Source organism: Carassius carassius, chromosome 10 (assembly GCF_963082965.1).
Source record: "Carassius carassius chromosome 10, fCarCar2.1, whole genome shotgun sequence".
In the NCBI taxonomy this organism is placed as follows: Eukaryota; Metazoa; Chordata; class Actinopteri; order Cypriniformes; family Cyprinidae; genus Carassius; species Carassius carassius.
In genome coordinates this window covers 10,656,786-10,678,859 of record NC_081764.1, presented here as the reverse complement: position 1 = coordinate 10,678,859, position 22,074 = coordinate 10,656,786, and the positions used below count along the sequence as shown (strand labels likewise).

General features: G+C 36.3%; 1 protein-coding gene across 1 annotated transcript in view; it reads left to right on the top strand.

Annotated features, from left to right (window-relative positions):
* Nucleotides 1-22,074, top strand: part of LOC132151769 (phospholipid-transporting ATPase VA-like) — a 48,190-nt gene that overhangs the window by 5,544 nt on the left and 20,572 nt on the right. Inside the window, exons 2-10 of the mRNA XM_059560124.1 lie at nucleotides 6,038-6,242; nucleotides 6,806-6,891; nucleotides 10,615-10,721; nucleotides 11,515-11,646; nucleotides 12,226-12,356; nucleotides 12,598-12,850; nucleotides 14,015-14,232; nucleotides 14,331-14,525; nucleotides 17,229-17,790. Coding sequence (XP_059416107.1) covers nucleotides 6,038-6,242; nucleotides 6,806-6,891; nucleotides 10,615-10,721; nucleotides 11,515-11,646; nucleotides 12,226-12,356; nucleotides 12,598-12,850; nucleotides 14,015-14,232; nucleotides 14,331-14,525; nucleotides 17,229-17,790 — 1,889 coding nt within the window. The remainder of the gene's footprint in view (nucleotides 1-6,037; nucleotides 6,243-6,805; nucleotides 6,892-10,614; nucleotides 10,722-11,514; nucleotides 11,647-12,225; nucleotides 12,357-12,597; nucleotides 12,851-14,014; nucleotides 14,233-14,330; nucleotides 14,526-17,228; nucleotides 17,791-22,074) is intronic.

Here is a 22,074-nt window from a genome sequence, read left to right as displayed (position 1 = left end):
TATCCTTCAAAACCGCAGTTTTCTGTTAGAATATTTTGAAATTAACTTGTTTTTGTGATGGCAAAGCTGAATTTTCAGCAGCCAATATTCAGTGTCACATGATCCTTCAGAAATCATAATATGCTGATTTGAAGGATATTTATTTGAAACAAACCTTTTGTAACAATGTTACTTTTTTGTGACTTGTGATGCGTTGAATGCATCCTTGTTGAAAGTATTAATAATTCCTTTGAAAAAAAAAAAATGAAAACCTAAAAATTTTCATTTTGAATGGTAGTGTATTACCTAGTATATGTCTCAGACTTATTAGGAAATCATAAGTGGCCTAAAGGAGTTTTGTTTGTTCTGCATCCGGTCACCTCCATGTTGAGATTATATGACCAGGCATCTGCTACTTTCTTTATCTTTTTCCAATAATCAGACATTATTGTTTTTTTTATTAAATTAATCCAAGATAGAAGCTAGAAAACTGCAAACAGGTAATTTCTACAATGTCTTCTTGTGTAATAATGTATCTGTAGCATTATAAAAGGCACTGGATTCATTTTCTAAAGGTGTCTGTTGGTTAGGAAGACCAAATGTCACTGAATCTTATCCCCGATTGCTCATTTTTAGTTCAGGCTTTAGTTCAAGCTCACAGCTCACCGTCTCTCTGCTTTGTGAAGCATTATTGACCTGTATGTGTGTGGGACATTTTGGATTTATAGGAATGAAAGGAAAATCAACCAGGAGAATATCATTAAAGGAATGTTATTAGGAGACCAGCCTTTGCTTTCTGTTGACTACATACAACCATAGAAGCTAAGAGTGCTGAACAGCTTGTTTTCTCTCAGTCTTGTTGATGGTCCGTTTCCACATTGTGTCTGTAGAGGAAATGATCTTAAAGTTCAGTTCCAGACAGTGGCCTTTAGGACTGTGCTGCAATATCAATCCATCTCCATTCTCAACTGCATTTCTTTGCACATTACTTTCCTAATTAGTTGGTGTATGATATTTAGTATATTCTTTATCATGGTCCTGGTCTGCTGAGCAATGACATTTCTTTTTTTTTCGGCTGTGCATATGAAGGTATGTGTATTCTGAGGGGATCCCGTTCAGACAGGAGGAGACATTTCAGGGGAGACCTACATAAATGGAGTTCATGTTTAGCTAATGGGTAAACACAAGATGTCAGCTCTCAAGAGAGATGCTCATGTTGGACGACAGGAGAAAGGGTTTTGTAAGATCAGGATACACACTGTGTGGATGATGATTCGAACTGCCTGAAAATGTGTGTTTTGTTTTTTTTATGTAGCAGCAATTGTGAGCATTGCGATGGGGACGTTTTCTTTTTGTTTAAGAAAATTGCTAAAATCTTCACAGCCTGCCTCTCCGACATGGCCTATTGTGTGTTTGAAAGCACTATCAAATGCAACTCACAAAATAATGCAAGTAATTTTTCAAGTGAAACAGAGGGATCCAGAAAACAATAGAATTGTCTAGAAAGCGAGTGCGTCCCCTCCTTTCCTGTGTTCAGCGCGCAGCAGCAGGATCAAAAGACTTTCTATTGTGTTTCTTGCTGCTCTTTTCAAATGCTTACAACAAAAATATTGCATTGTCTTTATGAAAATCTGTGTACAATGTGACATGGTTTCCTGGGGGATTTTGATATCAATTGTCTTCAGCGAGAGTTGAGAGAGTACAGGAATTCAAGGAATATACGTAGAGCTATTGCAGGGTGAGATGGTTCACACACTATCAAAAAGCTCAGAATCACATAAAATACTTATAATCTCTGGTACAGTTTAGAATGGATATCTGTATCATAGAAGCTCTTAACAGAGGCCTTGACTTTGTTCTTTTGTCTGACACTGTTCAGGTATTATTTATTTTATACTGAATGTTCAGCTTTGTGATGCATTATTGACCTGTATGTGTGTGGGACATTTTGGATTTATAGGAATTAAAGGAAAATCAACCAGGAGAATATCATTAAAGGAGTATTAGTATGAGACCAGCCTTTGCTTTCTGTTGACTACATACAACCATAGAAGCTTTTATTTAGCTGGGCAGCTTGTTTTCTCTCGGTCTTGTTGATGGTCCGTTTCCACGTTGTGTCTCTAGAGGAAATGACCTTAAAGTTCAGTTCCAGACAGTGGCCTTTTCCCTCTAGGACTGTGCTCCAATATCAATCCATCTCCATTCCCAACTGCATTTCTTTGCATATTACTTTATTAATTTGTTGGTGTATGATATTTTGTCTATTCTTCACCATGGTCGTCATGCTGCTACATTCAAATAATGTATTGTTTGTTGTTGCTCGTAACTTCTTTTAGAACTTTGGAGTTTAAAAACATGAAAACTGATCTTTTTTTTTTTCTTCTTATTCTAAATACTGTAGGCAACACTTAAGGGGCTCTAAAGTATGACCTCAACCTCCAGAGGTGAAATAAAAACAATCAATGACTCCACGTAGATCCCAACTCTTTAATTTACGACACTTGCTGATTATCTTTGAGTAAGAGTATTTATAAAAAGTACAAGGAAATAACCTTGTTGGCACATATTTTGTGTTTCCTACATCTGGTAAATGATTGTATGGAGATTTAGCTGTGGTATAATGCCTACATCATTGTTTATGAAATAATATTAGAGTCCTGCAACGGGTCGGGTACCCGTGTAAAAGTGGCTGAAACGGGTGGATTTTGACATTCCTAAAATTCACGGGCGGGGATGTAGGCGGATAATTAACTCCTTGTGGGCGGGTAGTAGCGCGGACGAAAAATATGTGCAATATTTGTATGTCTAAATTACCATTACACATACGCAACAACGATATGACATTTGACCCATCACGTTACCACCAGTGTGACAACGCTGCGAGAGAGAGACTTTTCCACAGCTGGATTTGTAATTCAAGAACGGAGAACGCAACTTAAACCTGGGACTTTGGACGATATTCTTTTCCTGCACAATAACTTTGAGGGAAAGTAAATGCATAGTTTGTGAGCGACAGGCTCAGGTTTTTATTTTTTTTTATTTTTTATAGCCTATTTAGGTGCCGATGGTAGGCTACTTGAATGGCGCAAAACAAAGCGCACTTTCATTTCATTAGCACATTAATGACACTGTCGTGATGTTGAGAGAGGTGCGAGATAAAAAATAAAGCACTTTAATTGGAATGATTTTAGCGTGTGTGACTTATCGCGGGCGCGGATCGGGTAACGGACCAAATATTAACGTGTCTGGGCGGGTGCGGATTTAATTTTTATATTATCACGGGTGACTGGTTGGATTTGGTGCTGAACTTTGCAGGTACGGCCGGGCGCGGGTCTCCAAAAATGGACCCTTGCAGGATTCTAACTAATAAGATTATTATGAATTAATTATTAAAGGGGTCATATGATTTCATATGCGATTCCATTTTTTCCTTTCTCTTTGGAGCGTTACATTCTCTTGGTGCATAAAGAAGATCTGTAAAGTTGCTGAGACTAAAGTCTCAAATCAAAAGCGATATTCTTCTATATAAAAGTTGAGACTCATCCACACCCCCTAAAACTGCTAAAGAAATACATCAACTTTGCACTGTGGATCGCTGAATCTGCTTTCACCATGGACGAAGCAAAGTCCAACCCAGGGGTCATCACATGTGGTTGCAGAAAGCTCCTTCGTAGAATCAGCCGGCCGTGGCATTCTCAAGCCGGCCCACCTCTGCTCACTCAAGCCGGCCTCCACTCTCTCTAGGCCGTGTCTCACTCTAGGACTCAAGGCTAAGGTGTGTGACGCTGTTTCGTTGAGAAAGCGAAACTATTTGGCCTTCTAAAAGAGGACACGACTAGAAATTGTTTATATCACATTTATAATGGGGCTTAATGTTTGTCTTGTCGCTCCAGTCAGACGGGATAACAATGTTAAGGGGCGTAACATTTCCGTCACAAGCTTGTGGTATCCAGCTAATCACAACGCACTGGATAGCTGACCAATCACAGCACACCTCGCTTTTAAGAATGAGGAGTATTGTAAAGATTGACATGTTTCAGAAGGAAGGGCATAGAGGAGAAACAATAATGTACAGTATGTGGAAAATGTGTTTTTTTTTTTTTTACCTTAAACCGCATAAACACATTTCATTACACCAAATACACAAAATAATGTTCTTTTTTAGCAACATCATATGACCCCTTTAATACAGAATGTTATTAAAGCTATATGAGGCATGGACATTTAATTAATCTTTTTAGCATTATTTAGTAGTTATTGATTTTAATAAAATTAATAAAAATATTATTGGTTGAACTTCACTGACTGACTCTTTATTGTAGTTTTGTTACAAGTTTATAAATAACTTATCACTTTTTCTAACTTCCACTAATTATATTCTTCCTTATTCCACAAGTAGCCATAATTTAGAAATAATTCTTAATATTTTTCATTCTCCCTCTCTCAGAGCTAATTCAGCTGTGTCCAAAATGTGAGCCAGTGAACATTTCTTCAATAATTCAATAACTCAAAATCATAGATCTGGATGTGATGCATACACACTCTGTCCTGCCAAATAGAGTTTATCCTCAAAGCTGTTTGTGCTGTAACTTCTTGGACATGTCAGCTTAACATCATAATGTCTGTCAGCAATCGGCGATAGACGGTGCCATCGTTCAGTCGGTCCAAATCTACTACTACTTGTCGCATGTTACTAATGAAGAAAAACAGACTGGGTGTGTCAGAGACATTTATAGGATGCATTGATTAGGAGCCAAAACTACACTCAGTGCCAAGTGATGCTGACATAGTTATGGCCAATGATATTGGCACAGATTCTGTGTAATAAACAATTCTTTGTGACTGTATACAGTTCTCAAGTTGGAAAAAATGTTTAATTTCCACTTTAAGTGAACCTTTGTTGCCAGGACATCTATAATGGATTAAAATGCTGATAGTCATAAACGCATGACCGATTGACTGAAATGTCTGAATGTCAGACATTAAAATAAAAGCTTTATTTCTGTTTGACTAATTTTCAATCCTGATCATTCATCATGATCAATATATCACTTATTATAGTAAAACATTGATGCTTTTGGATTTAAATATTTAACAAAGCATGCAAACAGACGGCCGCTTTTATCATGTTTGTTTTGTGATCACGCTAGTTCCCGTGACCTATTTCTTATTAGTTTTCTGATAACTTCTCTCTGTTGGTGAAATGATGGGCTTGCATGACTTTGTTTCTGAGGGGTGTGTAAAGGGCGGGTTTAAGTGAAGCGCAGCAGAGCAATTTTGTGCTACAGGTCCAAAAAAAAAAAAAATTCCTGAAGAGACTCAAAGAAACCTTCTTGTGGACATCTTTTCACCTTTCCTCCTTTGCCATCAGGCGACTCATTCTCTTAAACCATGGAAAATTAGCTCTTCCTCTAATTTGTACCCATCTCTTGAAGCTGAGTTTGTGTAATAGGTTGCCCCACATTCCCATGTGGCAGTAAAAAAAGCTCTCTTATGTGTGGAAAGGTGGGAAAAGAAATAGAAGGTAGGTTTGTTTAGCAGCAGCGCTCAGAGAGCCAGAGTCCCCTGCAGCTATGTTTGCCAAGGGCCTTTAATATTATTTTTGTCCTCCTGAAATGGGCGTCATGTTGCCCATCATGTTAGGCCAGCACCATGAACACTAACCTCCCAGTTTTGACCACGGCACTAATGTGGTGGTTTATTGTTCAGTCCTGTGTAGAGTTTGTTTGGTCTTGATTTTCACTTTTACTGCTTACGGATATGTTCACTGTTAATGCAGAAAACAACACAAGCAGCAGAGGTTACAAGCAGCAAAGTGTCAAAATACATTTATGGTAAATAAAGCAAACTGTGAAAATTTTACATGGTTTTTAGTCTGTATAATCGGTCCTGAGGAAATTCAGAATTTTCACCAACTTCTGGGTATGTTTTGTGTCTGTCTCAATCAATGAATCTGAGACTTTCTAGATTTCTATTGCTTCTGTGAAATAACAATGCCTTTTTTACTTGGCGACATGATTATGAGTAAATTACATTTGTTTTCTTTTGCACTTTGCAGGAGTGAGAAACGGTATGTGGAGAAATACTGGAAAGAGGTGCGGGTCGGAGACTTCATTCGTCTGCGCTGCAATGAGATTTTGCCAGCGGATGTTTTGTTGCTCAGCAGCAGCGACCCGGACCGCCTGTGTCACATTGAGACAGCCACACTGGATGGCGAAACCAACCTCAAGCAGAGGCAGGTGGTGCGCAGCTTTATCGACCTGGTGAGTGTTCAGGGCTGTGGTGTGCTTGTTGTGAAATCCCATAAGTTAAGTAAAGAACTGAATAGAAGCATCCTGGTGTCAAGAACAGTTAATGTGATGGTTTGTGTATTCAGATGGTCTATGCTTGTCCACTGAGATGACTTTTCACACCACTCACCAAAGTCAAATATTAATTTCCCTCGCCAGTGCTCACCCTGTATGTGTAACGTCTTAAGATGTCAATAAGAGAGTTGACAACATTAACTGAATGTTTAAGAGTAGTTTACCCCAAAAATAATTACCTTGATCTCTGAAAATGTTCATGCTGTTTCATACAAAAAGGCACATTAAAAATAGTAAATAAGTCTTGTTCAGTATATATTCAAAGTCTTCTAAAATCTTAAAAAGATTTGTATTAGGAATAAATTAACATTTTGCAACATGAGCCTGATTAGATGATGGCAGACTTTTCATTTTTGGGCGAACTGTCCATTAATCATTCAGTTTAAAATATTTTATTTATCTTGCTTGAGATATGTAATGTTCAGATCCTGAATTGCAAATCTGTTTTTTTTTATTCGCAGGACTGTGAGTTTGACCCATTCAAATACAACAGTGTTATTGAATGCGAGAAGCCTAACAATGACCTCAATAGATTTCGTGGATACATGTAAGTATAATGCATTTATGCATTTTAAAGGCATTTACATCATTGCTTAATTTACGACCCAATTAATAATTTGAAGAAAATTGTTTACGATTAACCCCAACATTTTTAATGCCATAGAAATTTCATAGCTCTTTACTTCATTATATCTTGGTATTGCAAATAAGTTTGACCCTGTATGCATAGCTATTAATGTGTAATGAAATTTGTATTCCTTCATTATATTCAATGATTATATTTTCCATAAACCATTTAGACAAAGCAGATCTTTCCACTATTTTGTTTTGCCGGCAATGATTAAAATTCCATTAGCTGCTGAGATTCAAATAACGGGATGAATGGTTATTTTGTGACCCACATAGATCCAGTTTAATGTGGTTGCAGTGGAGAGGCAGTGTGTATTTCTCTTACTCAAGCAGTATTCTGATGAATTTTCAAGCCTGTTATTTTACCTAATTATTCTGCTGTACCTTATAACACCTCTCACCAGCAGTGTTCTCTGTTGGAGGACTATAGGAATGGGTCTATTTGTTTGTTAGGGTTGGGAGATGAAACAAGGCTATAAATAATGCTGCCATGCTGCTGCTGAAGTATGTGAAATATTTTTCCACCTTTGTTGTAAGCTGGTGAGTTTAGATGCAAAAAATATTTTTTAAAGGAAAACGCCACCGTTTTTCCATTTTTCACTGTTCTTCCTTCAACTTGACAAGTTGATACCTCTCCCATCTCAGTGCATGCACTTAATCACTGTAGCATGCGGCGCCACTATGTTAGCACTTTAGCTTAGCACCATTCATTCCTTATGATCCAAACTGGGATGAATTTAGAAGCCTGTTTAAAGACGGTTACATGAATAGTTACACAAGTATGGTAACCCAGAATAAAACGTGGTGATTTTCTAAGTGTTTAAAAAATGATAACAATAGTGTATGGTGGAAGAGCACTTCGACCTCGGTGCAGTGATATCACTAATATCATCTATCCCTGTTTGGATCCTAAGGAATGAATGGTGCTAAGCTAAATGCTAACATGTGGTTTAACAGTGGCGCCGCATGCTACAGCGATTAAGTGCACGCACTGAGAGAGTAGAGGTACGTATCAACTCATCTAAGTTGAGGGAAGAACATAGTGAAATATAGAAAAATGGTGGCATTTTCCTTTAAGGGCCATTCTAAAAACTAGGGTAAAAAATTGTGTTCCTTGCTTATTCATATTTATTGAGTGCAACAATAATTGATGCCAAATTTTACTGTGTTACTATAGACTCTTCTAAATATATCCATTAAAAAAGCACTGTTTTAATGTACTAAATACAATAAAAAAGGATCAAATCAATGATAAGTTTGTCTTGGGATAAGATGGTCTTGATATTGGTTAATTATCATGCCATAGTATATGCTATATGATAATTTAAAGTGGATCTTCATAGAAATATCATTATTAAATTCTTGACCTTGACTGCTCGTAATGTCAAATTAAATTGTAAAACTGTCAATAATTTTACTGTCGAGCCTGTTACCTTTCTGACAGTATAAATTAATTTATCTGATGGGAGGTTTAAAATCTTACGTAAATGTTCTTTAAAATATTTTATCGAATTAGTAAATACTCCCATTTCATAGAATGATCCCAGGAATCCCTGTATTTTCACTTGTTTAAAAATGATAATGTTAATCTGGTACATTTAGAAATTCAAAGTGTGGATTAAGATTATTCTTTGTTTGTATTGCAGTCTTAAAGTCTTTAATGGTGGCTCAAGCATACAGGTCAAACGCCTGAGATTAGCATACATAATACATTTGAGCAGACTGCCATAGCAGTAGTAAAACAAAAACTTTAGCCAAGCCAGGGCTGTGTAGGTTGAAGTATATACCTGTGTTTTGATGAAAACCTGCTGCACATGGTATGGTAATGACCGCTTGGCCAGTGAGTGAGCTGACAGGAACCAGAAGGATTGTGACATTTATTTCCCTGGATGATGGAGAACAGATGTTTCTGTTGTGATGCCAGTATTTTTCGTCCAGTTACCACAAAGTGGCTTACCGGAGCAAAAGTGGGAACATAATGCATGGTGGGCGCCAAGGACTGTGTCTTGTTGGAGCGACAGTTTATTGCATTAGGATATCATCCCAGCTGGCGAATATGTGCTGTGCAAACCAAGGAGATGATACCTGGAGGGCATGGGCATGTTGATTTGAGCCATTCACCTTAATGGTAAATACAGTGTTACTAATGAGCCCTTCAAGTGGAGTAAAAAAAAATTATAATTTTGACCAAATGAACGACCAAGCAAATTCACAAGTGAGAAATTTTGCGTGTGTTTGTTTTTACATGCTGTATTTCAGTAAATTCATAATTTTGAATTATTTGGGCTTATTGTTCACAGCATAGGTCTTTTGTTTAGGCGACTTCTGTGTTATGTGTTATAATAGTTGTTAAAAAAAATCTGCTTTGCCATCACAGGAACAAATCGCATTTTAAAATCTACTAAAACAAAAGTTATTTTAAATTGTAATAATATTTCACAACATTTTACTGTGTTTTTGAATATAATATATATAACAAAAGCCTTGGTGAGCGTAAGAGATTTTCTTCTGAAGCATCTTTTAAAAAATCCAAACCTTTGACTTGAAATGAGGATATCATTTTCAATTTTGGCTGAACTATGCCTTTACGAGCACCCTAAAAAAAATCATTTTTTTTTTTTGTACGTTGCATTTTTATACATTGCAGTTTATATCTTACTTACATTTTATTCCATCAGAGTACATATAGTATGTATGAATTACCTTAAAGAAAGATGCTTTTTGCAGGCATATGATATACATAGGCCTAGTTATTACATTGAAGATCAAGGGCTAACTGCACCATATTTGACAAGCCATACTTTGACCCCTTTGTCCAAGCTGACAAATATGCAAATGACTCTGAACTGAACCAGAACTGTGATTTACAGCATGGGGTCTTCAGACAGCTAAAATATCAGGTCTGGGTACAAACAAGGCTAAAGTTTAAAGACAAATGCACTACTATGGGATGAAAAAAACTTACCGGAGGCCTTGTCAGATAATTGACCAAGGAAAAGTTCAGCTAACAGCTTTTTAATTAACAGATGTAATTGTGAATTTAGCTCTGGGATTAGTGCTTCCATTAAAGCTTACTGAGCTCCATCCACAGGTGTTTAGCATTCAGTGCTCATTTTTATCAGGAAACTTAGTCCTGGGGCCACTTGAACTTTTTCCTGTTGTTGGAATCACAAGCAACCTTCAGATCGGAGGTCTCATTGGATTGAAGATTTCATTCCTTAGTTCTCATTTATCCTGAGAATCTTTTTACTTTGTTCAGTTCTTTTATGACATGGCTTTGGGTTTCACAAAAAGTGCTGCATTGACTGAACGTGAGATCCAGTTGGCCTCAGGGCTTTACCTGTATACAGAGCCGTTTTAGTAAGGTCATGGCTTTACTATTGATTTTGTGCTGTGAAAGAGGGATCCTGGGGGAAACCCTGTGGACTTTCAAATATGATGGATCGATGTGGTCAACAACAAGGGAGGCAGAATTAGGTAGATATCCCTTGGCAGTATCCACATCATATGGTTCTAAAGGCCAATCTAATATAGTTGTAGCAAACGATGGAGGAATTCAGATTGGAACTAGACTATGTATAGTTCTCAAAGATATGTTGTGTTACAAGTGTGATGAATGAACCTGCATGGTGTATGACAGAATTCATCGCAGTGGTAGGAGAGACGGCCTGTACAAAGACAATCTGCTGCTCAGGGGCTGCACCATCCGCAACACAGAGGAGGCTGTAGGAATCGTCATCTATGCAGGTACACTGCCGCCTTTCCAAAACAGGACTGGAAATGTCCACTGCATTTCCACCACATCTCAAATTATGTGTTGTGTTTAACTGTGCGCTTTTATCTCATGAAAGTAATTTTATCACCATGTTTAAATATTTACACTATGCATAATTGGAAAATTGTTGTTGTTTTTTGAAAATTACATACTTTTAAATGTTCGGTTTAAAATACATTTTACCTTGATTTGTTCTTTTTTTACACTATTCCCATCAAGAATGCAGTTTAAATACATTTTCACACAGTATATATATATCACATATTTCTATTTAATGTCTACAAGAGTAAAAAAGATAAAAGTAAAAAAAAAACTAGAATTAAGAGAAAAAAAACTAAATCACAAATTTTTGTGATTTGTGATTTCATGTTTACATATAAATACCATGATTGACCAATTGCAATTTTAAGAAATTAAGAGAATAAATACAGTTTTGCGACTTTTTAATGTGTCGTGATGGATCTCTTCCTCTTTACTAGTTATAGCACAAAATAAACCTGAATGAACATCAGAAGGTATCTTGTTTCAACCACTGAAAGAGGTCAATACACACCTTTTTATTTTTTTTAAGATCAAGTCCACCAACGTTAATCTACTCTCCTTTCTGGTTTGTTTGCCGGACAGAATGGCAGATTCTGCATTTTAACTGGTCAGATGACCTGTAAATCAAATTACCAGTAAATTGTTTGATGACTGGTCATCTGGCTGGTGCAGCTGATATTATCTTTACAAAAAGTAAGTGTTCTGCTTTGTACCGATTGTTAGGTCATGAGACAAAAGCAATGCTGAACAACAATGGCCCTCGTTATAAACGCAGCAAACTGGAGCGTCAGATGAATGTAGACGTGTTCTGGTGTGTCGTCATCCTCCTGGTCATGTGCCTCTTTTCTGCCATTGGTACGTACAACTTTGCATTAATACAGTTTTAATTAATGCTAATATTGAAGTTATTAATGCTTTCATGCCTGAAATTTTTGTTAGGTGTGCATATATTGTTTAAAATAAGAATTTCAGATGTGGCTCATCCCTTGAGTCAGAACTATTCATATAGTATTATTTACTATTGTGTTACTCTTTAAAAGTTTTTGTTTTTAACTAAAGTGTTACATAATGTGAATCTGTTTTGCTGCCAAATTCATTTCTTATGAACTTTATCTTTCACATCCAAGTCCCCCCCCCCCAAAAAAAAATTAAACCATTTTTCATTGCATTTTCAGCAAAAAATATTATATATTTTTTTTTTTAATGTGTATTATTTTTATGCTTTTTACCATGATAAAAAATACTCCTACAGTAATTGATGAATGTATCTGATTTGAGGAAGCATTTTAGAGGAAGCAGTGATTGGACTGTTTTGGTTTCTTTCAACATTTTTAGATTCCTTAATTTTCAGTGTCTCTTGAGAATAAGAATACCCATGATTCCATTTAAACATCCTTTTTACAGTCAAGTTTTTGTCTCTAAAACCTCCTCTAGGACATGGCCTGTGGATGTTTCAGTATGGAGATAAGAGGCCTGTCTTTGACGTCCTGAGCCCAGAAGGAACAGACTTATCTCCAGTGGTCTCAGCCATTTATCTCTTCCTGACCATGATTATGGTATTCCAGGTGAATAGCAAGTGGTGTAAGGGGACTGTTACCCTGTGCTTTAGATTAACATTAATGCTCCTTATGTAGAAGAGTTCAAAATCTTTTAGGTTTAACCATTCTATTTAATAATGAGATGCTTTTGATTTTAAATGAACGGTTCCTTTAATTCCCATCTGGTTGTAGGCTCAGCAGTAGTTGAAATGATGACACTGCATGAACTTACAACAAACCTCTCTACTTCTCTTTTTCTCTGGTGCAGGTGCTGATCCCAATCTCGCTCTTTGTTTCCATTGAAATAGTGAAGATATGCCAGGTGTACTTCATCCATCAGGACATGGAGCTGTACGATGAGGAAACAGACTCTCACCTCCAGTGCAGGGCTCTGAACATCACAGAAGACCTGGGCCAGATGCAATACATTTTCTCTGATAAGACCGGCACACTCACAGAAAACAAGATGGTGTTTCGCCGTTGTACTGTGGCAGGAGTCGAGTACTCGCATGATGCCAATGGTTAGATTTCTCTGTGTATGCAGTGCCAACACAAAGGCCATTGTAGTTCTTTTTACACCATTACTTATCTGTACATGAGCAAAATGTTGTATAAATAGAGCTGTCAATCAATGTAAAATTTTAATCGAGTTAATTACATGATATGCCAATTCATGTAATTAATCAGTTATTACAATTAATGGCATATATCAAAAATCCCGCAAATGAAGATCATTCAAAGACATGTAGCAGATTTATTTTTGAATGAAGTTGATACTTTTATTCAGCCTTTTTTAAATTTGCAAAGATATTATGTTACAAAGATTCATATTCCAATAAATCCTGTTCTTTTAAACTTTCCAGTGAATCCTTTTCACATAATGCATGAAAAGCATTGTTAAAATTTAAAAAGTTTCTATATTTTTTGAATGAATACATTTATACCAATATGCTTACTAGTTAACACTGCTGTAAGTGTGTTTCTAATATAGTGGCTGTGGGAGTGACACAAAATCTCTCTTCAGACTGCTGTTATCAACCTCTCTATTTTTCCCCCTTTTTTGAGAGTTGTGGTGTTTTTTTTTTTTTTGCTATTTGAGCAAATGGGAACCCCAAAAACATATTTGGTGTAGTCTACCGAAGTTTAGTCTATAAATAGTCTATCTGAGAATCCCAGAAATGTGGAAAGGGTCCATTGCCCAAGAAAAGAATCATTGGGAAAATGGATTGTGGTTTCCACAATAATATTAAGCAGCACAACTGTTTTCAAAATTGATAATAAGAAATGTTTTTATTAAGCACCAAATCAGCGTATTAGAGTTTTTTTTTTTTTAATAATCATGGAATAAATTAAATTTTTAAATATTAAAATAGAAAACAGTTGTAATATAATTTCATAATATTACAGTTGTCATCAAATAAATGCATCCTTAGTAAGCATAAAGGACTTCTTTTAAAAACATAAACACACATTTATATGTAAACGTATATTAGTTTGGGCTTCTAAATTAACATGATACATTGACGGCCCTAATAAATAATAGATATATATTTTAATGTAGTTCACTCTCACTAGGGTGGCTCAGATAAAAGATTAGCATGAGGGAAAAGGTGGCAGAAGCTTTAGGTCTTCCATATACAGCCCAAATGTTTCAAACAGTGACAAACTTAGTGTCTTTCCCACAGCAAGGAGGCTTGCAATGTACCAGGAAATGGATTCAGAGGAGGAGGACTGTACATCTCATGGTGGAACTCTCCCACGGCGGGACAGCATCACCAGTCACCAGAGTGGAAAAGTGGTGTTGAGGTCACAGAGCACCAAATCTCACCGTCGCACCGGGAGCAGAGCCGAAGCCAAACGGGCGAGCATTCTGTCCAAACACACTGCCTTCAGCAGTCCCATGGTTAGCAAACACTTCCTCTCCACCTTAAGCTGCTCATGTATCACTCAATAACCCGATGCTTAATGATATTTGTACTTTTTATTTTATTGGTTTGACAGGAAAAGGACATTACTCCAGATCCCCAGCTCATGGATAAAGTCAATGAGTGTAGTAGTCAGATGGAGTTCATGCGTTTTCACAGTCGGCCCCTGAACCAGATTCCCCCTGACCTGTGTGACATCTTTGACTTTTTCATCGCCCTCACTATCTGCAACACTGTGGTTGTTTCATCACCCAACCAACCCCGACAGAAGGTAGGCAGACCGACCACCAGGAATTAACTGAAACTGACATTTGCAACCTATTTTACATCAGTAATGTGACGCAATTCAGGAGATTCCGTTGAGAAAATGTCAGTGCAGAAAGTAAATAGTAAATTTTATAATCGTTTCAATCCTGGTGCCATTTTTGTCAGATATAATGCTAACAGCTGTTGAGGTCATGGGTATCCATTAAATATAGGTTTAAGATTGAGATTTGTTTTAATCTCGGAACAACTATAGCATCTTGTGTCATACAAATTTCTTAATGTCTTGTGTGTGAGCTGTGGCGTTTTCTTGCCACAGTTAACTTCCTTAGGTGGTTTTCTGCTATGTAGAGGTGGAGCAACTTCCTGTTTCTGTGTAAAAGATGTTTATGGCTTATCCTTCAAATGTGCAATGTAGCGAGTTTAGGTATATTAGTGCTGAGCCATTGGTTGTCTTGTAGGCAAACATCAATACCTTGAATTTGATGCGAACAGCTATTGGCATCCAGTGGAAACTGATGAAGAGAGGTGTGAAGTGGGCTTTCTTCAGCTTATTGAAGATCACTCTCACTACTACGATATACTTCAAGGGGGCAAAAAGAAGTTTGAAAAGGCTAAGCAACGGTAAACTGTTTTTGAACATTCCAACACCCTCGCGCTGCTCGTGTGTATGCCCTAAACACAATAACGATGAAATTAAGTGTACTCAATCTAGGTGTGAGACTGGTACCAATGGTCAGAATATTACAGAAAAAAGAATAATGATTAGCAGCAGTTCAGAGTCAAGTATCATGTTTGCAATACAAAAGAACCATACCATTTCCATAATCAGTCCTTTATGGGAAGTGTGAATGTTTCATTGTCTGAAAACTTTAGCATGATGTGAAAAAAAATTAATAATATTGGAGTCAGTTTGTTACTTTTATTTTATTAGTGTTCTCTTATTTTATTAAACTGGATAAATTGTTACACCTTTTTATATTTTATGTGGTGTCATGTTTTAATTTTGATCAGATGTGGGAGTAAGTCACACATGTGCAAGTCACAAGTAAGTCTCAAGCAAGTCCAAGTAAATTTTTGTGAGCGTCAAGACACTGTCAAGTCATACAAATGTTTGATGGTTTAACTGAATTTCTTTATTAAAATAACTTAAAACTACAGCAGTTATAGACTATGGGAGTTTTATTTGCAACAAAACAAAATTGCAATATGCATTTCTACTCAAAAAGTGTCCACATACAGCTTAGCTGGTAACACAATAACAATCTCAAATAAATAAATATTAAAACTACAGAGCCTAAGATGTAAATGTAACTGAAATTTGTCCAACATAAAAGCATGAAAAGTATTTAGGTACAGCTGTTTCAATATGCCTCAAACATTAAAGAAAACAATGAAAAAGTATTAAACAGTTCACGTAAAATGGTTTCTATGCCACCAAATGGTTTTCTTCAAACAGGCATCACCTTTATGGGACATGAACACATCATTAAATGGATACTCCACCCCAAAATGAAAATTTTGCCATTAATCATTTACCCCCGTGTCATTCCAAACCCACAAAAGCTTTGTTTGTCTTTGACACACAATTTATGATATTTTGGATGAAAACCGGGAGGCTTGAGACTGTCCCGTAGACTGCCAAATAAATAAGTGTCAAGGTCCAGAAAAGTATGAAAGACATTGTCAGAATACTCCATCTGCCATCAGTGATTCAACCTTAACGTTATGAAGCAACGCAAGTACTTTTTGTACGTGAAGAAAACAAAAATAACGACTTTATTCAACAAGTCGTCTCCTCTGTGTCTATCCCTTTAAAGGGTTAGTTCACCCAAAAATGAAAATTATATAATTAATAACTCACCCTCATGTCGTTCCAAACCCGTAAGACCTCCGTTCATCTTCGGAACACAGTTTAAGATATTTTAGATTTAGTACGAGAGCTTTCTGTCTCTCCATTGAAAATGTATGTACAGTATACTGTCCATGTCCAGAAAGGTAATAAAAACATCATCAAAGTAGTCCATGTGACATCAGAGGGTCAGTTAGAATTTGTTGAAGCATCAAAAATACATACAGTGTCAGCCACATTAAAAAAAGTTAACAGCTTAAGTCATTTGTGGATTAATGCTTATTGGAGACGCGAACCGTTTCAAACGATTCAGTTCGATTTGGTGAACTGGTTCAAGAAGATCCGGTTACATCGAGTGATTCGTTCGCGAACTGAATATCACTAAACTTTAGTGCTGTGAACGCTCTCACAACAGACACTGAAGAGAAGACAATGCTGAATAAAGTCATAGTTTTTGCTATTTTTGGACTAAAATGTATTTTCGATGCTTCAAAAATTTCTAACTGACCCTCTGATGTCACATGGACTACTTTGATGATGTTTTTATTATCTTTCTGGACATGGACTGTATACCGTACACACAGCTTCAATGAAGGGACAGAAAGCTCTCAGACTAAATCTAAAATATCTTACGGGTTTGGAACGACATGAGGGTGAGTCATTAATGACATAATTAAAATTTTTCGGTAAACTAAGTATTAAAAAATTTCTTGGTCACTGTGTGGTTAAAAAAATTCTTGCAATCTATTATGGAATGATTTACAAGTCAACCTCCCAGTTGGCTGCAATATGCGCACAAATATTTTAAGACAAATATTTGAGCTTTGTTTTGACAAATTTGTCTTGGTTCTTATCAAGGTCCGTCGCTACGAGTTAAAGTCTCCAGTGAAGACCATCGAGGACTTCATCAAGCGCTTCACTCCGAGCCGTCTGACCTCTGGCTCCAACAGCAGCAGCTCCTCCAGTCTGGCCACCAACCGTTCGTCCTCCCATAAATTGGGCTGCAGCATGCTGTCCTCCCCCTCGGCCGAGAGCACGCTTACCAAGCTGAACGAGGAGAAGCGTCCAGAGCATGACCTTCAGCATGCATTCAGCCCCGTCCCACCCAACTTTGAAAAAACTAAAGCTTTGGCTCAAGATGAATGCGAGCTCAGATATGAAGCAGAGTCACCGGATGAGGCAGCACTGGTTTATGCAGCACGGGCCTATAAGTGTGCTCTTGTCGGTCGTTTACCGGATCAGGTGACCGTGGAGCTTCCACACTTGGGCAAGCTGAGTTTCGAGCTTCTGCACACACTGGGCTTTGATTCCACAAGAAAGAGGATGTCGGTGGTGGTAAAACACCCGCTAACAGAGCAAATCACAGTGTACTCTAAGGGTGCTGATTCTGTCATCATGGATTTGATCAGACCAACCACAGGTATGTCATCATTTAAGAGCACATTGTTCCCACACTTTATTTCTAGGTTTCAACATTTTGGCTGCTCCAATGCATTTATTAATAGGAACGTCCAATTCAGAAATACTGATCCATTGCATTGTATATTTAAACTATAAAGCTCAGATTTGAGAAAACGTTAACATGCTCACAGTGATGCAGGTTTGAGTTTGGCTTGAGTCATGTCCCTTTCCAATGCCCCTTTCTCTTCCTCTGTATCATGTACTGTACATGTTTGTGTATATTTGCATGCATTATCATTCAAAAGATTGTGCTTCATGGTTCCGTAAGATGCATTTATTTGATCAAAATGTTTGGAAAATTATGTAAAAATATAGTGAAATATTATAATTTAAAATAACTGCTTTCTTTTTATTATACAGTCGTGGCCAAAAATATCGTCCCCCTTGGTAAATATGATCAAAGAAGGCTGTGAAAATTATGAGAAGTTATGAGTAGCAAGTGGGCAGGATTTGTTTTGAAAACCTGGCAATCCTGATCTGAACCATAGACTGTAAAAGAACGCATGTGCTGGAGATGTACTTCTAATCACAGGAGCGCGTTTACTGACGAGATGGGCATGAAAATCACATTAGATTTTTTTGCACAGGCCTAACATCTAGTTAACAAAGCTAAACAGCGTTGCCCTTTGTGTAATACGTTACAGAAACTGTTAAACGCACCAGCTTAAATAATAAAATACACTTACCGGTTGTGGTCCATAAACAACGCCTTCTCCAGACAAAGAAGGAACTGCTCCATCTTTCAAGAATAATTTTTGTGCGAATCCGGCATTAAACTGATTGAGATTGAGGAAGCTCACTGTCCTCAGCAAAATGTGCTGCACATAGTTTTACATGTGGATTATAATTTTCGGGAACCGAGTTAAACAAAAATTGTAACCATTAATCTCCAAGTACAGCGTCCCTGGGAAGCCCAAACAAAGATGATTGGACTCCGAGATGAAAAAAACAGCTTTTCAACGACATGGCGACAAACACAAACGCAGCTCTTCCTCGAAAAACTGTTTTAGTGACGTCATTACTGCAGGAAGTAGAGGGATGTAGTCCATACTGGCCGTTCGTTGTAGGCGAATTCTGTTAAATAAAATATCTCTCTTGACATTGAACTTTGAGCTTTATAATTTTACAGATATTATTTATACTCTAACAACAACATTACACACTAACTAAAGTTTAAAACATGGGCTCACGAAGAACGGGACCTTTGAATACAATGAACATTTTGTTTGAAAAAAAGAAAATGCATCACTTAAAAGTTTGAAGCTACTGTTTTGATAGTCTTGTAGCTTCTAATATACACTTTCTATGAATTTCACCATCTATAATTTCAACCATCTGTAACTTTTAGAATTTACATTTTTATTTTCTTATGGTTCCCCTTCTTTATATATATATATATATATATATATATATATATATATATATATATATATATATATATATTTGGAATTCAGAATAACAAACACCTGGCATCCTGTCAACCTTCCCCCTTATGAAATGAATCAGTTATTCTGGGTTAGTTTATCTTGATGTTCAGTGTTGATTATGCTTTAGAATGCTTTTTGAACATACTAAAATTTTAATGAAGTTTGTGCTTTTGTTTTGTTTGTTTTTTTTTCCATGCCCCAGTTAGATTGCACATGAGGCTTATTCAAGCAGAATTCATGAATAACGGCTCACAGCCAAATGGCCAAAATCTGATTTCTTTAGGACATTGAATGAATACATTTTTTATGTCTCCAAGAAATTGAAAGGGAGTTAGCCACCATCTACCAAAAGCAGAGAGTGAGACGGTGTGATTTTTCAAGGAAATGTTATGAATTTTTCATGTCTTTGGAGTGCGTAAGTTAGCCTCTGGATTTTGATTTACATCTATGCTGATAAACATAGTCAGCATAGTAAGGGCAATACGTCCCCTTCACCCAAACGCCTTCTGGATGGCTTCCAGATTGTTCTCGGCTCTTGATGTAGCCAAGAGTTTTAGCGGTAATAAACTATCCTAATTGCATAGCTAGACTGGCTTGTTAGTATTCCAGGCAAGAGCTCCAATAGCAGTTTTCACTAATGATGTGTACACAAATGAATGAAAAGTAGTACTACATGCACTGCCCTGTGCTTTATATCTAAATGTCAAGATGACAGCCAAGAAAGAGGTAAAACTATGGCTTAGAATAGTTCACAAGCAGTCTGTTTGCTCACCTTTTTGAAGGAAAGAGCAGAAGAAATCAAAATGTTTTTTTCAGTGTTCTATCTTTTCTTTCTTTTTTAGCATTTTTTCAGTGTAGTATATTACAGATTAGAAAAGATAATTATTTATCACTTGTTTTATGAAAAACAAAACTCACAATTGTTGTAATGTATTTACATTAAGTCTATATATATATATATATATATATATATATATATATATATATATATATATATATATATATATATATATATATATATATATATATATATATATATATATATATATATATATATATATATATATATATATATATATATATATATATAGCAACTGAAAAAGTTTGAAAAGCAGGAATGTGAAGCTGATACTTTTGTAAAGGCTGTTATACAATAGTGGACTGTAATATTTGTCTAATTGTCAGAGGCTATTGTTCTAAACAGACAAACTTCTGGTGATGCCAGTGCCCTTCCTTTAGGTGGAGCTTTCAAGTTGTTGTTTTTTTTTTGTCTGTTTCAAATATTGGCTAATATTTTGCAGACCACAAAAAAAAAAAAAAGAGTATTTGTCATGTTTTCCAGTTAAAATATCTAAATATACTCAAACCAAGATGAATTTACTTGAAGCATCGCTGCATAAGATATTAAGAGTATTTCATCTTACTGCTCTGACAGATTTTGTCCCTTGTGTTTAATTAGTTTATACTTAAAACAAGTGTCATTATGTTTATTTTAAAAAGAAAGAAAGAGAAAAAAACATCACCCTAACTAAAAAAATAAAAATAAGACTAGTTAAAACCGATAGAATAGAACTCTCCGATAGATAAGTCCCTAAATAGATAAAAGTCCCCCCTTCCCCCCCAAAAAAACGATGTCACTATACAGAAAAAAGATTTGTTAATTTGTCATTGCGACTTTATTTTTCAAGTAATTATATCACACTAATCTAATTATTAACATGTTTAAGTGCTGCTATACATTTTTTAAAGTGTTTTGAAGTTTATAGTGGTGGAATATCTTACCCCAAAGAATTTCATTGAATGTGCGATTTGAGATTTTGATTCTTTTTCTAGCTATATGGAACTTAAGTGTTTCTAGTGCCATTGCAAGTAGTGGGGAAATTGTGTCATTTCCTCTTTCTGCCATGTGTTTAGCTGGCAGTCTGGAAATATGTTTCGAGACCCCAGGCTTATTACGTGTCCAGCCTTTGCTGCGGTTAGTTAGCATAATACTGCAAACACACACTTAGTCTGTGCCTTACTACCGGTTATGGACTGTTTCATGCACATAGACACACATGCTTGGTGTGTATTCCTGTACTTCTGGACCACTGTTCACCTCTGGGTGTAGATTTTCAATTAGCACAGCAGACTAACTGAAGGTTACAATAACTCCATTCAGAGCAGTGGGATGTTTGCCATGCTTGTCTAATAACACAATGCACAAAAAAACGGACTACAAAGCTTTCGAATCTTTGACAAGACTAAATTGTAACTTTGAAGTCACAACTTCCTTGACATAAAGCTGTCCTGACCAGGCAACCATAAAGATTTGGAAACCCAAACAGTACCTGTGTGTTTCCAGTCATTATGTAATGTATTGAAATGAAGAACATAGACAAAAATCTTGGAAAAGACACCATATTTTTGCTAGGGGAATGGCAGTCATTTCTGTCTTTCAGTAATATGAAACTGCTGTGTATTTTTTATTTGTCTGTGTAGCCGCCTCTCTGGTTAAATTCCCAGACTAAATTTGCTAGTTATTATATAATACATCAAAACAGCCATGTCTAGACCTTCTGTTGTTATTTGTTTTGTTTGGGTTTGGTTGTTTGTTTGTTAAATTTTGTATTTTTTTTGTTTTTTGAGGGTGTTTGTTTGTTTTGGTTTGTTTTCTATTTTAGGCAAGCTTTAAAGGTATAGTAGTTTGTTGCTTTAGTTTTTTATTTTAAAGGTGAGGATTTTATTTATTTTGTTTTTGTTTGCTTGCTTGTTTATCTTATATGGCTCAGTCAAGCTTTCTCTGCACATGCTTTTACTTACTTTTTTGTACGTAC